This window comes from Pristiophorus japonicus, chromosome 20, assembly GCF_044704955.1.
Source record: "Pristiophorus japonicus isolate sPriJap1 chromosome 20, sPriJap1.hap1, whole genome shotgun sequence".
Classification (NCBI taxonomy): Eukaryota; Metazoa; Chordata; class Chondrichthyes; family Pristiophoridae; genus Pristiophorus; species Pristiophorus japonicus.
This window is the reverse complement of record NC_091996.1, coordinates 92,235,713-92,254,161: the sequence shown is the minus strand read 5'-3', so window position 1 is coordinate 92,254,161 and position 18,449 is coordinate 92,235,713. Positions and strand designations below refer to the sequence as shown.

Below are 18,449 nucleotides of genomic sequence, written 5' to 3'. Positions count from 1 at the left end.
TCCACAGGTCAGCAACTCTCTGAGTGAAGAAGTTTCTCCTCATCTCGGTCCTAAATGGCTTACCCCTTATCCTTAGACTGTGTCCCCTGGTTCTGGACTTCCCCAACATCGGGAACATTCTTCCTGCATCTAACCTGTCCAGTCCCGTCAGAATTTTATATGTTTCTATGAGATTCCCCCCTCATCCTTCTAAACTCCAGTGAATACAGGCCCAGTCGATCCAGTCTCTTCTCATATCAGTCCTGCCATCCCGGGAACCAGTCTGGTGAACCTTCGCTGCACTCCCTCAATAGCAAGTACGTCCTTCCTCAGATTAGGAGACTAAAACTGAACACAATATTCCAGGTGGGGTCTCACTAAGGCCCTGTACAACTGCAGTAAGACCTCCCTGCTCCTAGACTCAAATCCCCCAGCTATGAAGGCCAACATACCATTTGCTTTCTTCACCACCTGCTGTACCTGCATGCCAACCTTCAATGACTGATTTACCATGACACCCAGGTCTCGTTGCACCTCCCCTTTTCCTCATCTTCCACCATTCAGATAATATTCTGCCTTCGTGTTTTTGTCACCAAAGTGGATAACCTCACATTTATCCACACCGAAGCGCTTTACAACCAATGAAGTACTTTTGAAGTACTCTCGGGGAATCGAGGGATATAGAAACATAGAAACATAAAAACATAGAAAATAGGTGCAGGAGCAGGCCATTCGGCCCTTCTAGCCTGCACCGCCATTCAATGAGTTCATGACTGAACATGCAACTTCAGTACCCCATTCCTGCTTTCTCTCCATAGCCCTTATCATCATCATAGGCGGTCCCTCGAACGAGGATGACTTGCTTCCACATGTTCACAGATGTTTCAATGAAGGACCCGATGTTCCAGTGCTGAACTCCAGTTGAGGGGGTGGAAGATGCCTGTGGGTGGATTTTTTTAACGTGGGGTGACCGTTGCACACCAGCCACCGCACGGGCTTGACAGAGCGAGGTCTTGGTCCAGTGGCAAGGGTTAACCAGGACGACTGGAGACCAGCTCTGCTGCACAGACCCTAGTGCGCACACATATCGCACAGTGTGGGCTGGGCCCGTGCTGCCCCTGGGCCCTCGCCTCTTCTGGGTCCCCGTCCCCTCATTCGCCGCATCTCCGCCACGATCCCGCGCTGCTCCTCCGCCACAAACACTCGCCGCATCTCGCCACAAACACTCGCCGCTCTCACACACACAGCAATGTGATAATGACTGGATAATCTGTTTTCGTCATGTTGATTGAGGAATACGTATTGTCCCCAGGACACACGGGATAACTGCCCCTGCTCTTCTTCGAAATAGTGCCGTGGGATCTTTTATGTCCGTCCGAGGGGGCAGACAGGGCTTCGGTTTAACGTCTCATCTGAAAGACTCCCTTAGCACTGCACCGGAGTGACTGCCTAGATTATGTATGGACTCAAGTTCCTGGAGTGGGACTTGAGCCCACAAACATCTCACTCAGAGGAGAGTGTGCTACCCACTGACACTATAACGCCATTTACGTAGTGAGACATCCCAAGGTCCTTCACAGGAGTATTATGCGATAAAGATTTGACACCAAGCCACACAAGTAGAAATTAGGGCACTTAACCGAAAGCTTGGTCAAAGGGGTCGGTTTTAAGGAGCATCTTGAAGGAGGAAAGAGAGTTACAGAGGGGAAGAGCTTCAGGGAGGGAGTTCCAGAGCTTGGGGCCCAGTCAACAGAAGGCACGGCCACCGATGGTTGAGTGATTATAATCAGGGATGCTCAGGAGGGCAGAATTAGAGGAGCGCAGACATCTCGGGGGGTTGTGGGGCTGGAGGAGATTACAGAGATAGGGAGGGGCGAGGGCCAGGGAGAGATTTGTAAATAAGGACGAGAATTTTGAAATGATGAGAGATTGGGAATTGTTGGTGTTCAGAGGGACCTGGGTGTCCTTATACTGAAAGTTAATATGCAGGTACAGCAAGCAATTAAGAAATCATAGAAATATAGAAAATAGGTGCAGGAGTAGGCCATTCGGCCTTCGAGCCTGCACCGCCATTCAATAAGATCACGGCTGATCACTCCCTCAGTACCCCTTTCCTGCTTTCTCTCCATACCCCTTGATCCCTTTGGTTGTAAGGGCCACATCTAACTCCCTCTTGAATATATCTAATGAACTGGCCTCAACTACTCTCTGCAGTAGGGAATTCCACAGGTTCACCACGCTCTGAGTGAAGAAGTTTCTCCTCATCTCGGTCCTAAATGGCTTACCCCTTATTCTTAGACTGTGACCCCTGGTTCTGGACTTCCCCAACATCGGGAACATTCTTCCTGCCTCTAACCTGTCCAGTCCCGTCAGAATTTTATATGTTTCTATGAGATCCCCTCTCATTCTTCTAAATTCCAGTGAATAAAGGCCCAGTTGATCCAGTCTCTCCTCATATGTCAGTCTGCCATCCCAGAATCAGTCTGGTGAACCTTCGCTGTACTCCCTCAATAGCAAGAACGTCCTTCCTCAGATTAGGAGACCAAAACTAAACACAATATTCCAGGTGTGGCTTCACCAAGGCTCTGTACAACTACAGTAAGACCTCCCTGCTCCTATACTCAAATCCCCTAGCTACGAAGGCCAACATACCTTCTTCACCACCTGCTGTACCTGCATGCCAACCTTCAATGACTGATGTACCATGACACCCAGGTCTCGTTGCACCTCCCCTTTTCCTAATCTGCCGCCATTCAGATAATATTCTGCCTCCCTGTTTTTGCCACCAAAGTGGATAACCTCACATTTATCCACATTATACTGCATCTGCCATGCATTTGCCCACTCACCTAACCTGTCGAAGTCACTCTGTAGCCTCTAAGCATCCTCCTCACAGCTCACACCGCCACCCAGCTTAGTGTCATCTGTAAACTTGGAGATATTACACTCAATTACTTCATCTAAATCAATGATGTATATTGTAAATAGCTGGGGTCCCAGCACTAAACCCTGCGGCACCCCACTAGTCACTGCCTGCCATTCTGAAAAGGACCCATTTATTCCGACTCTTTGCTTCCTGTCTGACAACCAGTTCTCTATCCACGTCAATACATTACCCCCAATATCATGTGCTTTAATTTTGCACACCAATCCCTTGTGTGGGACCTTGTCAAAAGTCTTTTGAAAGTCCAGATACACCACATCCACTGGTTCTCCCTTGTCCACTCTACTAGTTACATCCTCAAAAAATTCTAGAAGATTTGTCAAGCATGATTTCCCTTTCATAAATCCATGCTGACTTGGACCGATCCTGTCACTGCTTTCTAAATGCGCTGCTATTTCATCTTTAATAATTGATTCCAACATTTTCCCCACCACCGATGTCAAGCTAACCAGTCTATAAATCTCTGTATTCTCTCTCCCTCCTTTTTTAAAAAGTGGGGTTACATTAGCTATCCTCCAGTCCATATAACTGATCCAGAGTCTATAGAATGTTGGAAAATGATCACCAATGCATCCACTATTTCTAGGGCCACTTCCTTAAGTACTCTGGGATGCAGACTATCAGGCCCCAGGGATTTATCGGCCTTCAATCCCATCAATTTCCCTAACACAATTTCCTTCAGTTCCTCCTTCTCACAAGACCCTCGGTCCCCTAGTATTTCCGGAAGGTTATTTGTGTCTTCCTTCATGAAGACAGAACCAAAGTATTTGTTCAATGGGTCTGCCATTTCTTTGTTCCCCATTATAAATTCACCTGATTCTGACTGCAAGGGGCCTATGTTGGTCTTCACTAATCCTTTTCTCTTCACATATCTATAGAAGCTTTTGCAGTCAGTTTTTATGTTCCCTGCAAGCTTCCTCTCATACTCTATGTTCCCCCTCTTAATTAAACCCTTTGTCCTCCTCTGCTGAATTCTAAATTTCTCCCAGTCCTCAGGTTGCTGCTTTTTCCGGTCAATTTATATGCCTCTTTCTAGGATTTAACACTATCCCTAATTTCCCTTGTTAACCACGGTTGAGCTACCTTCCCTGTTTTATTTTTACTCCAAACAGGGATGTACAATTGTTGAAGTTCATCCATGTAATCTATAATTGTCTGCCATTGCCTATCCACCGTCAACCCGTTAAGTATCATTTGCCAGTCTATCCTAGCCAATTCATGTCTCATACCATCGAAGTTACCTTTCCTTAAGTTCAGGACCCTAGTCTCTGAATTAACTGTGTCACTCTCCATTTTAATAAAGAATTCTACCATATTATGGTCACTCTTCCCCAGGGAGCCTCGCACAACAAGATTGCTAATTAGTCCTCTCTCATTACTCAACACCCAGCCTAGGATGACCTCTAGTTGGTTCCTCGACATATTGGTCTAGAAAGCCATCCCTAATACACACCAGGAAATCCTTCTCCATCGTATTGCCAGTTTGGTTAGCCCAATCTCTATGTAGATTAAAGTCGCCCATGATAACTGTACCTTTATTGCACGCAGCCCTAATTTCTTGTTTGATGCCATCCCCAACCTCACTACTACTGTTTGGTGGTCTGTACACACTCCCACTAGCGTTTTCTGCCCTTTGGTATTCCGTAGCTCCACCCATACAGATTCCACATCATCCAAGCTAATGTCCTTCCTTACTATTGCATTAATTTCCTCTTTAACCAGCAACACCACCCCGCCTCCTTTTCCTTTCTGTCTATCCTTCCTGATTGTTGAATACCCCTGGATGCTGAGTTCCTAGCCTTGGTCACCCTGGAGTCATGTCTCCATGATGCCAATTATATCATAATCATTAATAGCTGCCTGCGCAGTGAATTCATGCACCAGATTATGAATACTCCTCGCATTGAGGCACAGAGCCTTCAGGATTGTTTTGTTAACACAAGAGGTATGTTGGCCTTTATTACAGGAGGATTTGAGTATAAGAGTAAAGACGTCTTACTGCAATTATATCGGGCCCTGGTGAGACCACACCTGGAGTATTGTGCACAGTTTGGGTCTCCTAACCTCAGGAAGGATATACTTGCCATTGAGGGAGTGCAACGAAGGCTCACCAGACTGATTCCTGAGATGGGGGGGATTGTCCTATGAGGAGAGATTGAGCAGACTGGGCCGATATTCTCCAGCGTTTAGAAGAATGAGAGGTGATCTCATTGAAACATACAAAATTCTTACAGGGCTCGACAGGGTAGATGCAGGGAGGATGTTTCCCCCCCGGGCTGGGGAATCTAGAACCAGGGGTCACAGTCTCAGGATAAGGGGTCGGCCATTCAGGACTGAGATGAGGAGGAATTTCTTCACTCAGAGGGTGGTGAATCTTTGGAATTCTCTGCCCCAGAGGGCTGTGGAGGCTCAGTCTTTGAGTATATTCAAGGCTGAGATCGATAGATTTTGGGATATTCAGGGAATTGAGGGATATGGGGAATGGGCGGGAAAGTGGAGTACCTTTGATGACCACTGGACGTCTCAAAGCACTTTACATCCAATGATGTACTTTTGAAGTACCCTCGGGGAATTGAGGGATATAGAAACATAGAAATTTACAGCGCAGAAGGAGGCCATTTTGGCCCATCATGTCCTCGCCGGCCGACAAAGAGCCGCACGGCCCTCGGTCAGCAGCCCTGAAGGTCACATATAAACCCCTGAACAATGACGGAAAAGCAAAGAGCACCCAGCCCAACCAGTCCGCCTCACACAACTGCGACACCCCTTATACTGAAACATTCCACACTCCACCCCAACCGGAGCCACGTGATCTCCTGGGAGAGGCAAAAACCAGATAAAAACCCAGGTCAATTGGGGGGAAAATCTGGGAAAATTCCTCTCCCACCCATCCAGGTGAAACTAGTCCAGGAGATCACCCTGGCCGTATTCGATTCCCTGCAGTACTTACCATTATATCTGCGCCGTCCAACGAGAGGTCATCCAGTCTAATCCCAATTACCAGCTCTAGGTCCGTTACCCTGCAGGTTACTGCACTTCAACTACCCATCCTAGCACCTTTAAAATGTGGTGAGGGTTTCTGCGGCCATTCCTGTGGCTCAATAATCCTGGTTATAGGACTTTTAGACAGGACAGGTGGAGTGTAGAAGGTTTCAGTGTAAGGGGTGTCGCAGTTGTGTGGGGCGGACTGGTTGGGCCGGGTGCTCTTTGCCTTTCCGCCATTGTTCATTGTTCACAGGTTTACATGTAACCTTCAGGGCTGCTGACCGAGGGCCGTGCGGCTCTTTGTCGGCCGGCGCGGACACGCTGGGCCGGAATGACCTCCTGCTGCGCTGTAAATTTCTACGTTTCTATGTTTGTCGTGATGTACCAAAATACAGTGGATGCTGGAATCCGTAAAGCAGGGTAATCGATTGGAGAAAAGCTGATTTTGAGGGGCGGAGAATAGAACTTGGGAAAATAAAATAGGCAACAATAGTCCTTACTACTAGGGGGGATCAAGGGGTATGGCGAGAAAGCAGGAATGGGGTACTGAGGTTGCATGTTCAGCCATGAACTCATTGAATGGTGGTGCAGGCTAGAAGGGCCGAATGGCCTACTCCTGCACCTATTTTCTATGTTTCTAATATTGGCAAACCACGATGTAGAACAGCAATGGGAAACATTTAAAACTGTGTTCAACAGGGTGCAGGAAGCATATATTCCTCACTCAGACCATCCCTTTTATTCTTTCCTCCCCTCCCGCCTTTCCCTGTCCCTGTCCTGGCTTAAAATCTCATCCACCTCGAACCTTTCCACCTCTGACGACAGGTCTCAGATTTATTTAATTAACTGAATTTAAATTCCCCAGCTGCCGTGGTGGGATTTTGAACCACTGTGCTACGCCCCGTCTGTACTGCAGAGAAACTCCTGTGTGCCAACTCTGCTAAAGCTCTTTGAATTTGGAGCCCCAGCGCGTGTGAGCCCGGCGAGTGTGAGCCCCAGCGAGTGTGAGCCCCGGCGAGTGTGAGCGAGAGTGAGCCCGGGGAGCGTGAGCCCCAGCGAGTGAGAGCGAGAGTGAGCACGGCAAGTGTGAGCACCGGCGAGTGTGAGCGAGAGTGAGCACGGCAAGTGTGAGCCCCGGCGAGTGTGAGCGAGAGTGAGCACGGCAAGTGTGAGCCCCGGCGAGTGTGAGCGAGAGGGAGCACGGCGAGTGTGAGCCCCAGCGAGTGAGAGCGAGAGGGAGCACGGCAAGTGTGAGCACCGGCGAGTGTGAGCACGGCAAGTGTGAGCCCCGGCGAGTGTGAGCGAGAGGGAGCACGGCGAGTGTGAGCCCCAGCGAGTGAGAGCGAGAGGGAGCACGGCAAGTGTGAGCACCGGCGAGTGTGAGCACGGCAAGTGTGAGCCCCGGCGAGTGTGAGCACGGCAAGTGTGAGCGAGAGGGAGCACGGCGAGTGTGAGCGAGAGTGAGCACGGCGAGTGTGAGCCCCAGCGAGTGAGGGAGAGTGAGCACGGAGAGTGTGAGCCCCAGCGAGTGCGAGAGAGAGCGAGCATGACAAGTGTGGCTGAGAGTGAGCCCGGCGAGTGTGAGCGAGAGTGAGCCCGGCGAGTGTGAGCGAGAGTGAGCCCGGCGAGTGTGAGCGAGAGTGAGCACGGCGAGTGTGAGCGAGAGTGAGCACGGCGAGTGTGAGCGAGAGTGAGCGCGAGAGTGAGCGCGAGTGTGAGCATGGCGAGTGTGAGCACGGCGAGTGTGAGCACGGCGAGTGTGAGCGAGAGTGAGCCCCGGCGAGTGTGAGCCCCGGCGAGTGTGAGCGAGAGTGAGCCCCGGCGAGTGTGAGCGAGAGTGAGCCCCGGCGAGTGTGAGCGAGAGTGAGCCCCGGCGAGTGTGAGCGAGTGAGCACGACGAGTGTGAGCGAGAGTGAGCGCGAGTGTGAGCACGGCTAGTGTGAGCGAGTGTGAGCACGGCGAGTGTGAGCACGGCGAGTGTGAGCGAGAGTGAGCCCCGGCGAGTGTGAGCGAGAGTGAGCCCCGGCGAGTGTGAGCGAGAGTGAGCGCGAGTGTGAGCACGGCTAGTGTGAGCGAGTGTGAGCACGGCGAGTGTGAGCGAGAGTGAGCCCCGGCGAGTGTGAGCGAGAGTGAGCCCCGGCGAGTGTGAGCGAGAGTGAGCCCCGGCGAGTGTGAGCGAGAGTGAGCCCCGGCGAGTGTGAGCGAGAGTGAGCCCCGGCGAGTGTGAGCGAGAGTGAGCCCCGGCGAGTGTGAGCGAGAGTGAGCCCCGGCGAGTGTGAGCGAGAGTGAGCCCCGGCGAGTGTGAGCGAGAGTGAGCCCCGGCGAGTGTGAGCGAGAGTGAGCCCCGGCGAGTGTGAGCGAGAGTGAGCCCCGGCGAGTGTGAGCGAGAGTGAGCCCCGGCGAGTGTGAGCGAGAGTGAGCACGGCGAGTGTGAGCCCTGGCAAATGAGTCCGGCGACTGTGAGCCCCGGCAACTGTGAGCCCCGGCGAGTGTGAGCCCCGCAAGAGAGAGAGGTAGCACAGCGAGTGTGAGCATTGCGAGCCCGGCGAGTGTGGACAGTGTGAGTGTGAGCAGTGTGAGCCCGGCGAGTGTGATACCGGCAAGCCCTCGCGAGTGTGAGCTGTGAAAGCCCCGGCGAGTGTGAGAAGTGAGAGTGTGAGCAGTATGAGCCTGGTGAGTGTGAGCAGTGAGTGTAAGCCCGGCAAATGAGCAGTGCGAGTGTGAGCAGTGAGCGGCCTGGCGAGTGCGAGTGTGAGAGTGTGAGCCCGTGAGTGTGAGCAGTGAGTGTGTGAGCAATGTGAGCCCGGCGAGTGTGGGCAGACTGAGTGTGAGCCCCGGCGAGTGTGAGCAGTATGAGCCCGGCAAGTGTGAGCCGTGAGCAGTGAGCGCCCCGGCGAGTGTGAGCAGTGAGGGCCCCGGCGAGTGTGAGCAGTGAGGGCCCAGGCGAGTGTGAGCAGTGAGGGCCCCGGCGAGTGTGAGCAGTGAGGGCCCCGGCGAGTGTGAGCAGTGAGGGCCCCGGCGAGTGTGAGCAGTGAGGGCCCCGGCGACTGAGAGCAGTGAGGGCCCCGGCGAGTGTGAGCAGTGAGGGCCCCGGCGAGTGTGAGCAGTGAGGGCCCCGGCGAGTGTGAGCAGTGAGGGCCCCGGCGAGTGTGAGCAGTGAGGGCCCCGGCGAGTGTGAGCAGTGAGGGCCCCGGCGAGTGTGAGCAGTGAGGGCCCCGGCGAGTGTGAGCAGTGAGGGCCCCGGCGAGTGTGAGCAGTGAGGGCCCCGGCGAGTGTGAGCAGTGAGGGCCCCGGCGAGTGTGAGCAGTGAGGGCCCCGGCGAGTGTGAGCAGTGAGGGCCCCGGCGAGTGTGAGCAGTGAGGGCCCCGGCGAGTGTGAGCAGTGAGGGCCCCGGCGAGTGTGAGCAGTGAGGGCCCCGGCGAGTGTGAGCAGTGAGGGCCCCGGCGAGTGTGAGCAGTGAGTGTGTGAGCCCCAGCAAGTGTGGGCAGTGTCAGCATGAGCAGTGTGAGCCTGGCGACTGTGAGCAGTATGAGCCTGGCAAGTGTGAGGTCGGCGAGTGTGAGCAGTGTGAGGCCGGCGAGTGTGAGCAGTGAGCGCCCCGGCGAGCGTGAGCACGGCGAGTGAGCGAGAGTGAGCCGCGGAAAGTTTGAGTGAGAGTGAGCCCCGGCGAGTGTGAGCAGTGTGAATGTGAGTGTGAGCCTAGCGAGTGTGCACGGCGTGAGCCCAGCGAATGTGAGCGGCGTGTGAGCAGTGTGAGCCTGGCGAGTGTGAGCAGTGAGTGTGTGAACGGCATAAGCCCTGGCGAGTGTGAGCAGTGAGAGCCCGCGAGTGTGAACCCCGGTGAGTGTGAGCAGTGTGACCCTGGTGAGCGTGGGCAGTGATAGCCCGGCGAGTGTGGGCAGTGAGAGCGTGAGCAGTGAGGGCCCCGGCGAGTGTGAGCCCCGGCGAGTGTGAGCGAGAGTGAGCCCCGGCGAGTGTGAGCGAGAGTGAGCCCCGGCGAGTGTGAGCGAGAGTGAGCCCCGGCGAGTGTGAGCGAGAGTGAGCCCCGGCGAGTGTGAGCGAGAGTGAGCCCCGGCGAGTGTGAGCGAGAGTGAGCCCCGGCGAGTGTGAGCGAGAGTGAGCACGGCGAGTGTGAGCCCTGGCAAATGAGTCCCGGCGACTGTGAGCCCCGGCGACTGTGAGCCCCGGCGAGTGTGAGCCCCGCAAGAGAGAGAGAGGTAGCACAGCGAGTGTGAGCATTGCGAGCCCGGCGAGTGTGGACAGTGTGAGTGTGAGCAGTGTGAGCCCGGCGAGTGAGACCGGCAAGCCCTCGCGAGTGTGAGCTGTGAAAGCCCCGGCGAGTGTGAGAAGTGAGAGTGTGAGCAGTATGAGCCTGGTGAGTGTGAGCAGTGAGTGTAAGCCCGGCAAGTGAGCAGTGCGAGTGTGAGCAGTGAGCGGCCTGGCGAGTGCGACTGTGAGCCCGTGAGTGTGAGCAGTGAGTGTGTGAGCAATGTGAGCCCGGCGAGTGTGGGCAGACTGAGTATGAGCCCCGGCGAGTGTGAGCAGTATGAGCCCGGCAAGTGTGAGCCATGAGCAGTGAGGGCCCCGGCGAGTGTGAGCAGTGAGGGCCCCGGCGAGTGTGAGCAGTGAGGGCCCCGGCGAGTGTGAGCAGTGAGGGCCCCGGCGAGTGTGAGCAGTGAGGGCCCCGGCGAGTGTGAGCAGTGAGGGCCCCGGCGAGTGTGAGCAGTGAGGGCCCCGGCGAGTGTGAGCAGTGAGGGCCCCGGCGAGTGTGAGCAGTGAGGGCCCCGGCGAGTGTGAGCAGTGAGGGCCCCGGCGAGTGTGAGCAGTGAGGGCCCCGGCGAGTGTGAGCAGTGAGGGCCCCGGCGAGTGTGAGCAGTGAGGGCCCCGGCGAGTGTGAGCAGTGAGGGCCCCGGCGAGTGTGAGCAGTGAGGGCCCCGGCGAGTGTGAGCAGTGAGGGCCCCGGCGAGTGTGAGCAGTGAGTGTGTGAGCCCCAGCAAGTGTGGGCAGTGTCAGCATGAGCAGTGTGAGCCTGGCGACTGTGAGCAGTATGAGCCTGGCAAGTGTGAGGTCGGTGAGTGTGAGCAGTGTGAGGCCGGCGAGTGTGAGCAGTGAGCGCCCCGGCGAGCGTGAGCACGGCGAGTGAGCGAGAGTGAGCCGCGGAAAGTTTGAGCGAGAGTGAGCCCCGGCGAGTGTGAGCAGTGTGAATGTGAGTGTGAGCCTGGCGAGTGTGCACGGCGTGAGCCCAGCGAATGTGAGCGGCGTGTGAGCAGTGTGAGCCTGGCGAGTGTGAGCAGTGTAAGCAGTGAGTGTGTGAACGGCATAAGCCCTGGCGAGTGTGAGCAGTGAGAGCCCGCGAGTGTGAACCCCGGTGAGTGTGAGCAGTGTGACCCTGGTGAGCGTGGGCAGTGAGAGCCCGGCGAGTGTGGGCAGTGAGAGCGTGGGCAGTGAGAGCCCGGCGAGTGTGAGCAGTGAGAGCCCGGCGAGTGTGAGCAGTGAGAGCCCGGCGAGTGTGAGCAGTGAGAGCCCGGCGAGTGTGAGCAGTGAGAGCCCGGCGAGTGTGAGCAGAGTGTGAGTCGCATGAGTTCGGCGAGTGTGAGCCCCGACGAGTGTGAGCAGAGAGCGCCCCGGTGAGTGTGAGCTGTGAAAGCCCCAGCGAGTGTGGGCAGAGTGAGTGTGAGAGCCCCAGAGAGTGTGGGCAGTCTGAGCCCGCCGAGTGTGGGCAGTCTGAGCCCGCCGAGTGTGGGCTCCTCAAGTGTGAGCAAGAGTGAGCCCGCCGAGAGTGAGCACCGTGGGCTCCGGTGAGTGTGAGCAGTGTGAGCTCCGCGAGTGTGTGCAGTGTGAGCCCAGCGAGTGTGGGCAGTGCGAGTGTGAGCAGTGTGAGCCTGACGAGTGTGAGCGGTGTGAGCCCGCCGAGAGTGAGCACCGTGAGCCCCGGTGAGAATGGGCAGTGCGAGTGTGAGCACCGTGAACCCCGGCGAGAATGGGCAGTGCGAGTGTGAGCCCGCCGAGAGTGAGCACCGTGAGAATGGGCAGTGCGAGTGTGAGCCTGAGCCTGACGAGTGTGAGCCCGCCGAGAGTGAGCACCGTGAGACGCGGCAAGTGTGAGCCCCGGGGAGAGTGGGCAGCATGAGCGTGACCCCCGACGAGTGTGAGCCATGTGAGTGTGAGCTGTGAGAGTGTGAGCCCGGCGAGTGTGCGCAGTGCGAGCGTGGGCACCGTGAGCGTGGGAAGTGTGAGCCCGGCGAGTGTGAACTCGGCGAGCGGTGACTCAGAAAGCCACGACCCTTTACAATGAGAGAGATACACTTTTATTGCTGTTAAAATACAACTTTACTGGATTCGGGAAACCGCGTGCACAAGTGTCACCTTTGGGGGTACGCGGACTCAAAGTGAACAATTCAAACCGAATGCTGATCGGAGCCGCCAGACAGCAGCCAGTGTGCTATGTTGATGACGAGGCCCCTATTCAGCGAACCAATTGTAATGGGGGCCCGGGTGTGTGAAGGGCCCACCGGTCTCCGAGCGAGGGGGAGCTCTGCGACCACAACATTGGGCCACTTCACACGCCCGTTACAAACCCGGGAGTCCCAGCAGCACTGGAGCAAGACCCTTCCTCCCCCAAGCCAGTGGGCTGCCACCTGTGTGGTGCCGTGCTCCACTCACAGCCTGTGCCAGGCCTGGGCTTTAAAACCTCCAGAGACAGAGCAGCTGTGGTCCCAGAGCGAGCAGGTAAGGAGGGGCAAGTAATCCTGCTCACCCACCCCGACTCTCACCGCAGAACGGTGCCTGGGGGAACGGGTACACGTACACACTGAGGCGGGTAACCCGGGTTTGCTGCTGGATTATCGGAACGTCAGAGGTGGCCGGCCGGGGAGGGGGTCCTTGCTGGGACTGGCACTCGGGAGCCGCAAGTTCTTGGATCGTTCTCCGCCATTCGGGGGGGGGGGGGGGCGATCTGGGGGCACCCAGATATCGCAGCAGACTGCTCTTCCTTGGCGACATACCACCAACACGACCACACAAAGACCCAGAGAATTTCAAACCTTAACAATCAGTCTGGGCTACACTTGGCAGGGGCTTTACCCGACAGGACATCAACACTCCTCCCCCGCGGGGGGGGGGGGATCATGCTGAATCAGTAATCTCTCTCGGTGAGGGAAGGGTGGTAACTGGGGTGGCACAGTGGGTTAGACACTGGCCCACTCTCGGCTCGGCCACGATCTGTGCCCTCACCCCGTACGCCCATCTGGCCCAGACTGACGGGATGGAACTCTCCCTCGTTCTCCCCGGGGGGGCCGATCAGATATCGGTTTCGGCCAGAATCAGATGTAGAGGCCCATGGGGGGGGGGGGGGGCCGGGGTAAACCAGCTCACACCAACACGCTGTCCCCAACGACACACACACAGGACGCTCGGTGTGGGAGAGACAGAGTACAATGCCACACTGCTGCAGTAGGGGGCGGTCAGAGGCAGCGTTACTCTGCACTGGACTCTGTTACACCTGAACCGGGAGCGTTTGATACATTGCCCGAATGCACAGGTTTTCCCCTCCCCAGTACAGACGTTCCTCACATTGATGAGCGCAATAGTTTCAAGAAATAAATCTTCAACAACTCATTTCAATGAATATATAAAAAAACATGTGGTTTGAAATGAACCTTCAAACACTCGCAGGGCAGGTTACAGAGGGTTAGATACAGAGTAAAGCTCCCTCCACACTGTCCCATCAAACACTCCCAGGGCAGGTACAGGGGGTTAGATACAGAGTAAGGCTCCCTCTGCACTGTCCCATCAAACACTCCCAGGGCAGGTACAGGGGGTTAGATACAGAGTAAAGCTCCCTCTACACTGTCCCATCAAACACTCCCAGGGCAGGTACAGGGGGTTAGATACAGAGTAAAGCTCCCTCTACACTGTCCCATCACACACTCCCAGGGCAGGTACAGGGGGTTAGATACAGAGTAAAGCTCCCTCTACACTGTCCCATCACACACTCCCAGGTCAGGTACAGCACGGGGTTAGGTACAGAGTAAAGCTCCCTCTACACTGTCCCATCAAACACTCCCAGGGCAGGTACAGGGGGTTAGATACAGAGTAAAGCTCCCTCTACACTGTCCCATCAAACACTCCCAGGGCAGGTACAGGGGGTTAGATACAGAGTAAGGCTCCCTCTGCACTGTCCCATCAAACACTCCCAGGGCAGGTACAGGGGGTTAGATACAGAGTAAAGCTCCCTCTACACTGTCCCATCAAACACTCCCAGGGCAGGTACAGCACGGGGTTAGATACAGAGTAAAGCTCCCTCTACACTGCCCCATCAAACACTCCCAGGGCAGGTACAGGGGGTTAGATACAGAGTAAAGCTCCCTCTACACTGTCCCATCACACACCCCCAGGGCAGGTATAGCACGGGTTAGATACAGAGTAAAGCTCCCTCTACACTGTCCCATCAAACACTCGCAGGGCAGGTACAGGGGGTTAGATACAGAGTAAAGCTCCCTCTACACTGTCCCATCAAACACTCCCAGGGCAGGTACAGCACGGGGTTAGATACAGAGTAAAGCTCCCTCTACACTGCCCCATCAAACACTCCCAGGGCAGGTACAGGGGGTTAGATACAGAGTAAAGCTCCCTCTACACTGCCCCATCACACACCCCCAGGGCAGGTACAGGGGGTTAGATACAGAGTAAAGCTCCCTCTACACTGCCCCATCACACACCCCCAGGGCAGGTACAGCACGGGTACAGGCCCATGTGGTGATGTCCCGTTTCCTGCACCGACTCTTGTGCGGTCTCGGTGAGATGGGCAGCCGACGGTTTGACACACACGGTGCAGCACAAGGTTAGTAATTTCAACCAGCGGCCTGCCGACGATAAGAGGGCCGGACTCGGCCCGGGCCGAACCCCTTGGCCCGGCGCAGTCAGCCGCCACGGGAACGGAGGCGGGACTCCCGGGAGGATTGGTCCCAAATGGGCGGCTCGCGCTGCATCGGGGGCGGGGGTTGGGGAAGAACAAGCAAACTTGCATTCATATAGCACCTTACACAACCTCGCTGCGCCTCTCATCTACTGAAAGTCCTCCCATTAAATCATGAATTTATAAAGGAACCAGTGCCCACTGCCACCCTCGGGATTGTGTGTGTGTGTGTGGGGGGGGGGGATATTCGATGGCCGGGAGAGGCAGTGTGCGCACACAGCGGGGGTCGGAAAGGCTCAACTGATCTACAGGATTATTATTCAGTTTATATAAAGACAGCATGCAGTTTTATATTGTATCTTGTTCCCATTTCCCCCCCGCAAGGGTTCCAGATAAGGAGGGAGCGAGTCTTGGGGAGGGGCGGGGGAACGGATGGGGAGCAATAATCCGCAAGTTCATCATCCGATACAACCAGGATCGAGTGTTGCAAATAACCCGATCGCAGTCGGAAGGATTTTTTTTTGTTTTTAAGATTTTCAATTACTTCAAAGTCAAGTCACACACTCCATCCCTTCCACTGGACGATGTTTTATAAAAGTGTAAAAAGGTCGATTGACAAAGGGTAGGGGGAGGGCTCGGGAGGGGTGACCAGCCCGTGCGAGAGGTCACAGCACAGGGCACCTTACAAAAAGAGAGACAGAGTCCAAAAAACACACGATGTCAGGGTAGCTCATCTTCTTCCCCCCCCCCCCCCCCCACACCGCGGGAGTGGGTGCACAGTGCCAGTCCAGCACCGGTCAGGGGCTGGGAGGCCGCCACAGGTCACAGAGACGGGGATAGGCAGGGCCCGGTGAACACCGGGGGGGGGGGGGGACGGCTGGAATGCTGTGCTGCCGGGCTATCTGCCCTCCGGCGGGAGGAATCAACGTTGCTTTAAGCTTCTCTTATAATTTATATAATATATCTATTTATATCTGGCCACACCCTTATTGCTGGAGGGGAAGGGAATACTGATGGCGGGCTCCGGAATTTCTGTGCCGATAGCTTCGTAAGACAAGAGGTTTCATTTGTGCAGTCCCAAAGGAGAAAGAATGAAGGAAGGATCGGGATCGCAGGAAAAAAACGGATCGATCCTTCGCCGCAAGGAAAACCGTGCCCACTCTCCGCATCGCCGTTCAGGCTCCCATCCGGATACTTTGAATTATCTGGAAAATTGCTGCAAGGGGCAAATTACAAACAGGCGCAAATTAGCCGAGTGAACTTGCCACAATCTGCTCCCAAGCCCACTGACCCTCTCCCCTCCCCGTTTCCTGCATCCTCCCCACCCACAACAACCTGCATTTATATAGTGCCTTTAACGTAGTGAAACGTCCCGAGGCGCTTCACAGGGGTGTTATGAAATTTAAACACATTTGACACCGAGCTGCATAAGTAGAAATTAGGGCAGGTGACCAAAAGCTTGGTCAAAGAGGAAGGAGCGATAGAGAGGTTTAGGGAGGGAGTTCCAGAGCTTGGGGCCCAGGCAACAGAAGGCACGGCCACCGATGGTGGAGCGATTATAATCAGGGATGCTCAGGAGGGCAGAATTAGAGGAGCGCAGATATCTGGGGGGGTTGTGGGGCTGGAGGAGATTACAGAGATAGGGAGGGGCGAGGGCCATGGAGGGATTTGTAAACAAGGATGAGAATTTTGAAATCGAGGCGTTGCTTAACCGGGAGCCAATGTAGGTCAGCGAGTACAGGGGGTGATGGGTGAGCGGGACTCGGTGCGAGTTAGGACACGGGGCAGCGAGCACAGGGGGTGATGGGTGAGCGGGACTCGGTGCGAGTTAGGACACGGGGCAGCGAGCACAGGGGGTGATGGGTGAGCGGGACTCGGTGCGAGTTAGGACACGGGGCAGCGAGCACAGGGGGCGATGGGTGAGCGGGACTTGGTGCGAGTTAGGACAGGGGGTGATGGGTGAGCGGGACTCGGGGCAGCCGAGTTTTGGATCACCTCTAGTGTACGTCGGGTAGAATGTGGGAGGTCAGCCAGGAGTGCGTTGGAATCGTCAAGTTGAGAGGTAACGAGGACACAGATGAGGGTTTCAGCAGCGGATGAGCTGAGGCAGGGGCGGAGATGGGCGATGTTACGGAGGGGGAAATAGGCGGGTTTAGTTGTGGTGTGGATATGTGGTCGGAAGCTCATTTCAGAGTCAAATATGACACCAAGGTTGCGAACAGTCTGGTTCAGCCTTTGACAGGAGTTGGGGAGAGGGTTGGAGTCAGTGGCTGGGGAACGGAGTTTGTGGCAAAAGTCAGGCTGCTTGAGAGTCAGAAACAGCGCTGGCTGCTCAGCCCCTTCGTACACAGTGCCCTGGGCCCCAGTACACGCCCGGCAGGTCAAGATACCTGCCCTTGCCCCTATCCTCTCCCCAGGTCACACGCTCGGTCTCACTTAAGAAATCAGAGCCCGTTTCAACCTAGTTCTAGTGGAAGGTGTCCCCAGCACAATAAGTGCCCCCAATCAGCACGGAATTCTGAACGGTCAGCCACAATGAACGTCAGGGTTAGGGGGTCCGTCAGCCCCGGGACCTGGGCCCAGAGAGATGTTGGTCAATGACGCCACACTTCTTCGGCAGCACCTCCCAAACCCACGACCTCTACCGCATAGAAGGACAAGGGCAGCAGGCCCATGGGAACACCACCACCTCCACGTTCCCCTCCCAGTCACACACCGTCCCGACTTGGAAATATATCGGCCGTTCCTTCATCGTCGCTGGGTCACAATCCTGGAACTCCCTCCCTAACAGCACTGTGGGAGCACCTTCACCACACGGGACTGCAGCGGTTCAAGAAGGCGGCTCACCACCACCTTCTCAAGGGGCAATTAGGGATGGGCAATAAATGCCGGTCTTGCCAGGGACGGCCACATCCCAGGAATGAATTTAAAAAATGGTTTTGGTGAATGACTTATTAAAATTTCATTGTTAATTGATAGAACTTTCAAACGGGGAATTGAATAAAGACTTGGAGATTAAATTCACCGGGCTGTGGGGAAAGAGCAGGGGGAGTGGGACTGATTGGATCGCTCGCTCACAGAGCCAGCACAGGCTCGATGGGCCCAATGGCCACCTCCTGGGCGGTATCAGTCAATGAATCATGGGCATTCCTTTAAAACACCTCAAAACAAACACTTCTCTCCAGAATGAAGTGCTGACAGACAGCGAACGGCAGCTGATGAAACACCCACCTGATCCACACACCACAAACACAAACAGAGCCAACAGCCAGGGAGCCACAGGCGCTCTCTCCTCCTGGAGGGGCCTCTGCAAAACAACGGCAAGTGTCAATAGTTTATTCACACCCAGCGTCCCGCACACAAACGCACCGCTCCCCCACCCCCCTCCACACGCTCCCCCCCCCCCAATCCACCCCCTCCACCACCCCCCCACCACACACACACCACCCCCCCCACACACACACCACCCCCCCCCACACACACACCACCCCCCCCCACACACACACACACACACACCCCCCACACACACACACACCACCCCCCACACACACACAACCCCCCTCCACACACACACACCACCACCCCCCCCACACACACACCACCACCCCCCCCCCACACACACAC

General features: G+C 55.7%; 2 protein-coding genes across 3 annotated transcripts in view; one reads left to right on the top strand and one right to left on the bottom strand.

The window, feature by feature from the left end:
• The window catches only part of LOC139232695 (profilin-1-like), a 762,729-nt gene that overhangs the window by 517,171 nt on the left and 227,109 nt on the right, over positions 1–18,449 (top strand). The gene's annotated exons all lie outside the window — the stretch shown is intronic.
• The window catches only part of LOC139232684 (stress-associated endoplasmic reticulum protein 2), a 10,992-nt gene continuing 4,736 nt past the window's right edge, over positions 12,194–18,449 (bottom strand). The window contains exons 2-3 of the mRNA XM_070863150.1: positions 18,057–18,132; positions 12,194–16,041 (exon numbers count right to left, since the gene is read on the bottom strand). Coding sequence (XP_070719251.1) covers positions 16,001–16,041; positions 18,057–18,132 — 117 coding nt within the window. The 3' untranslated portion in view covers positions 12,194–16,000. The remainder of the gene's footprint in view (positions 16,042–18,056; positions 18,133–18,449) is intronic.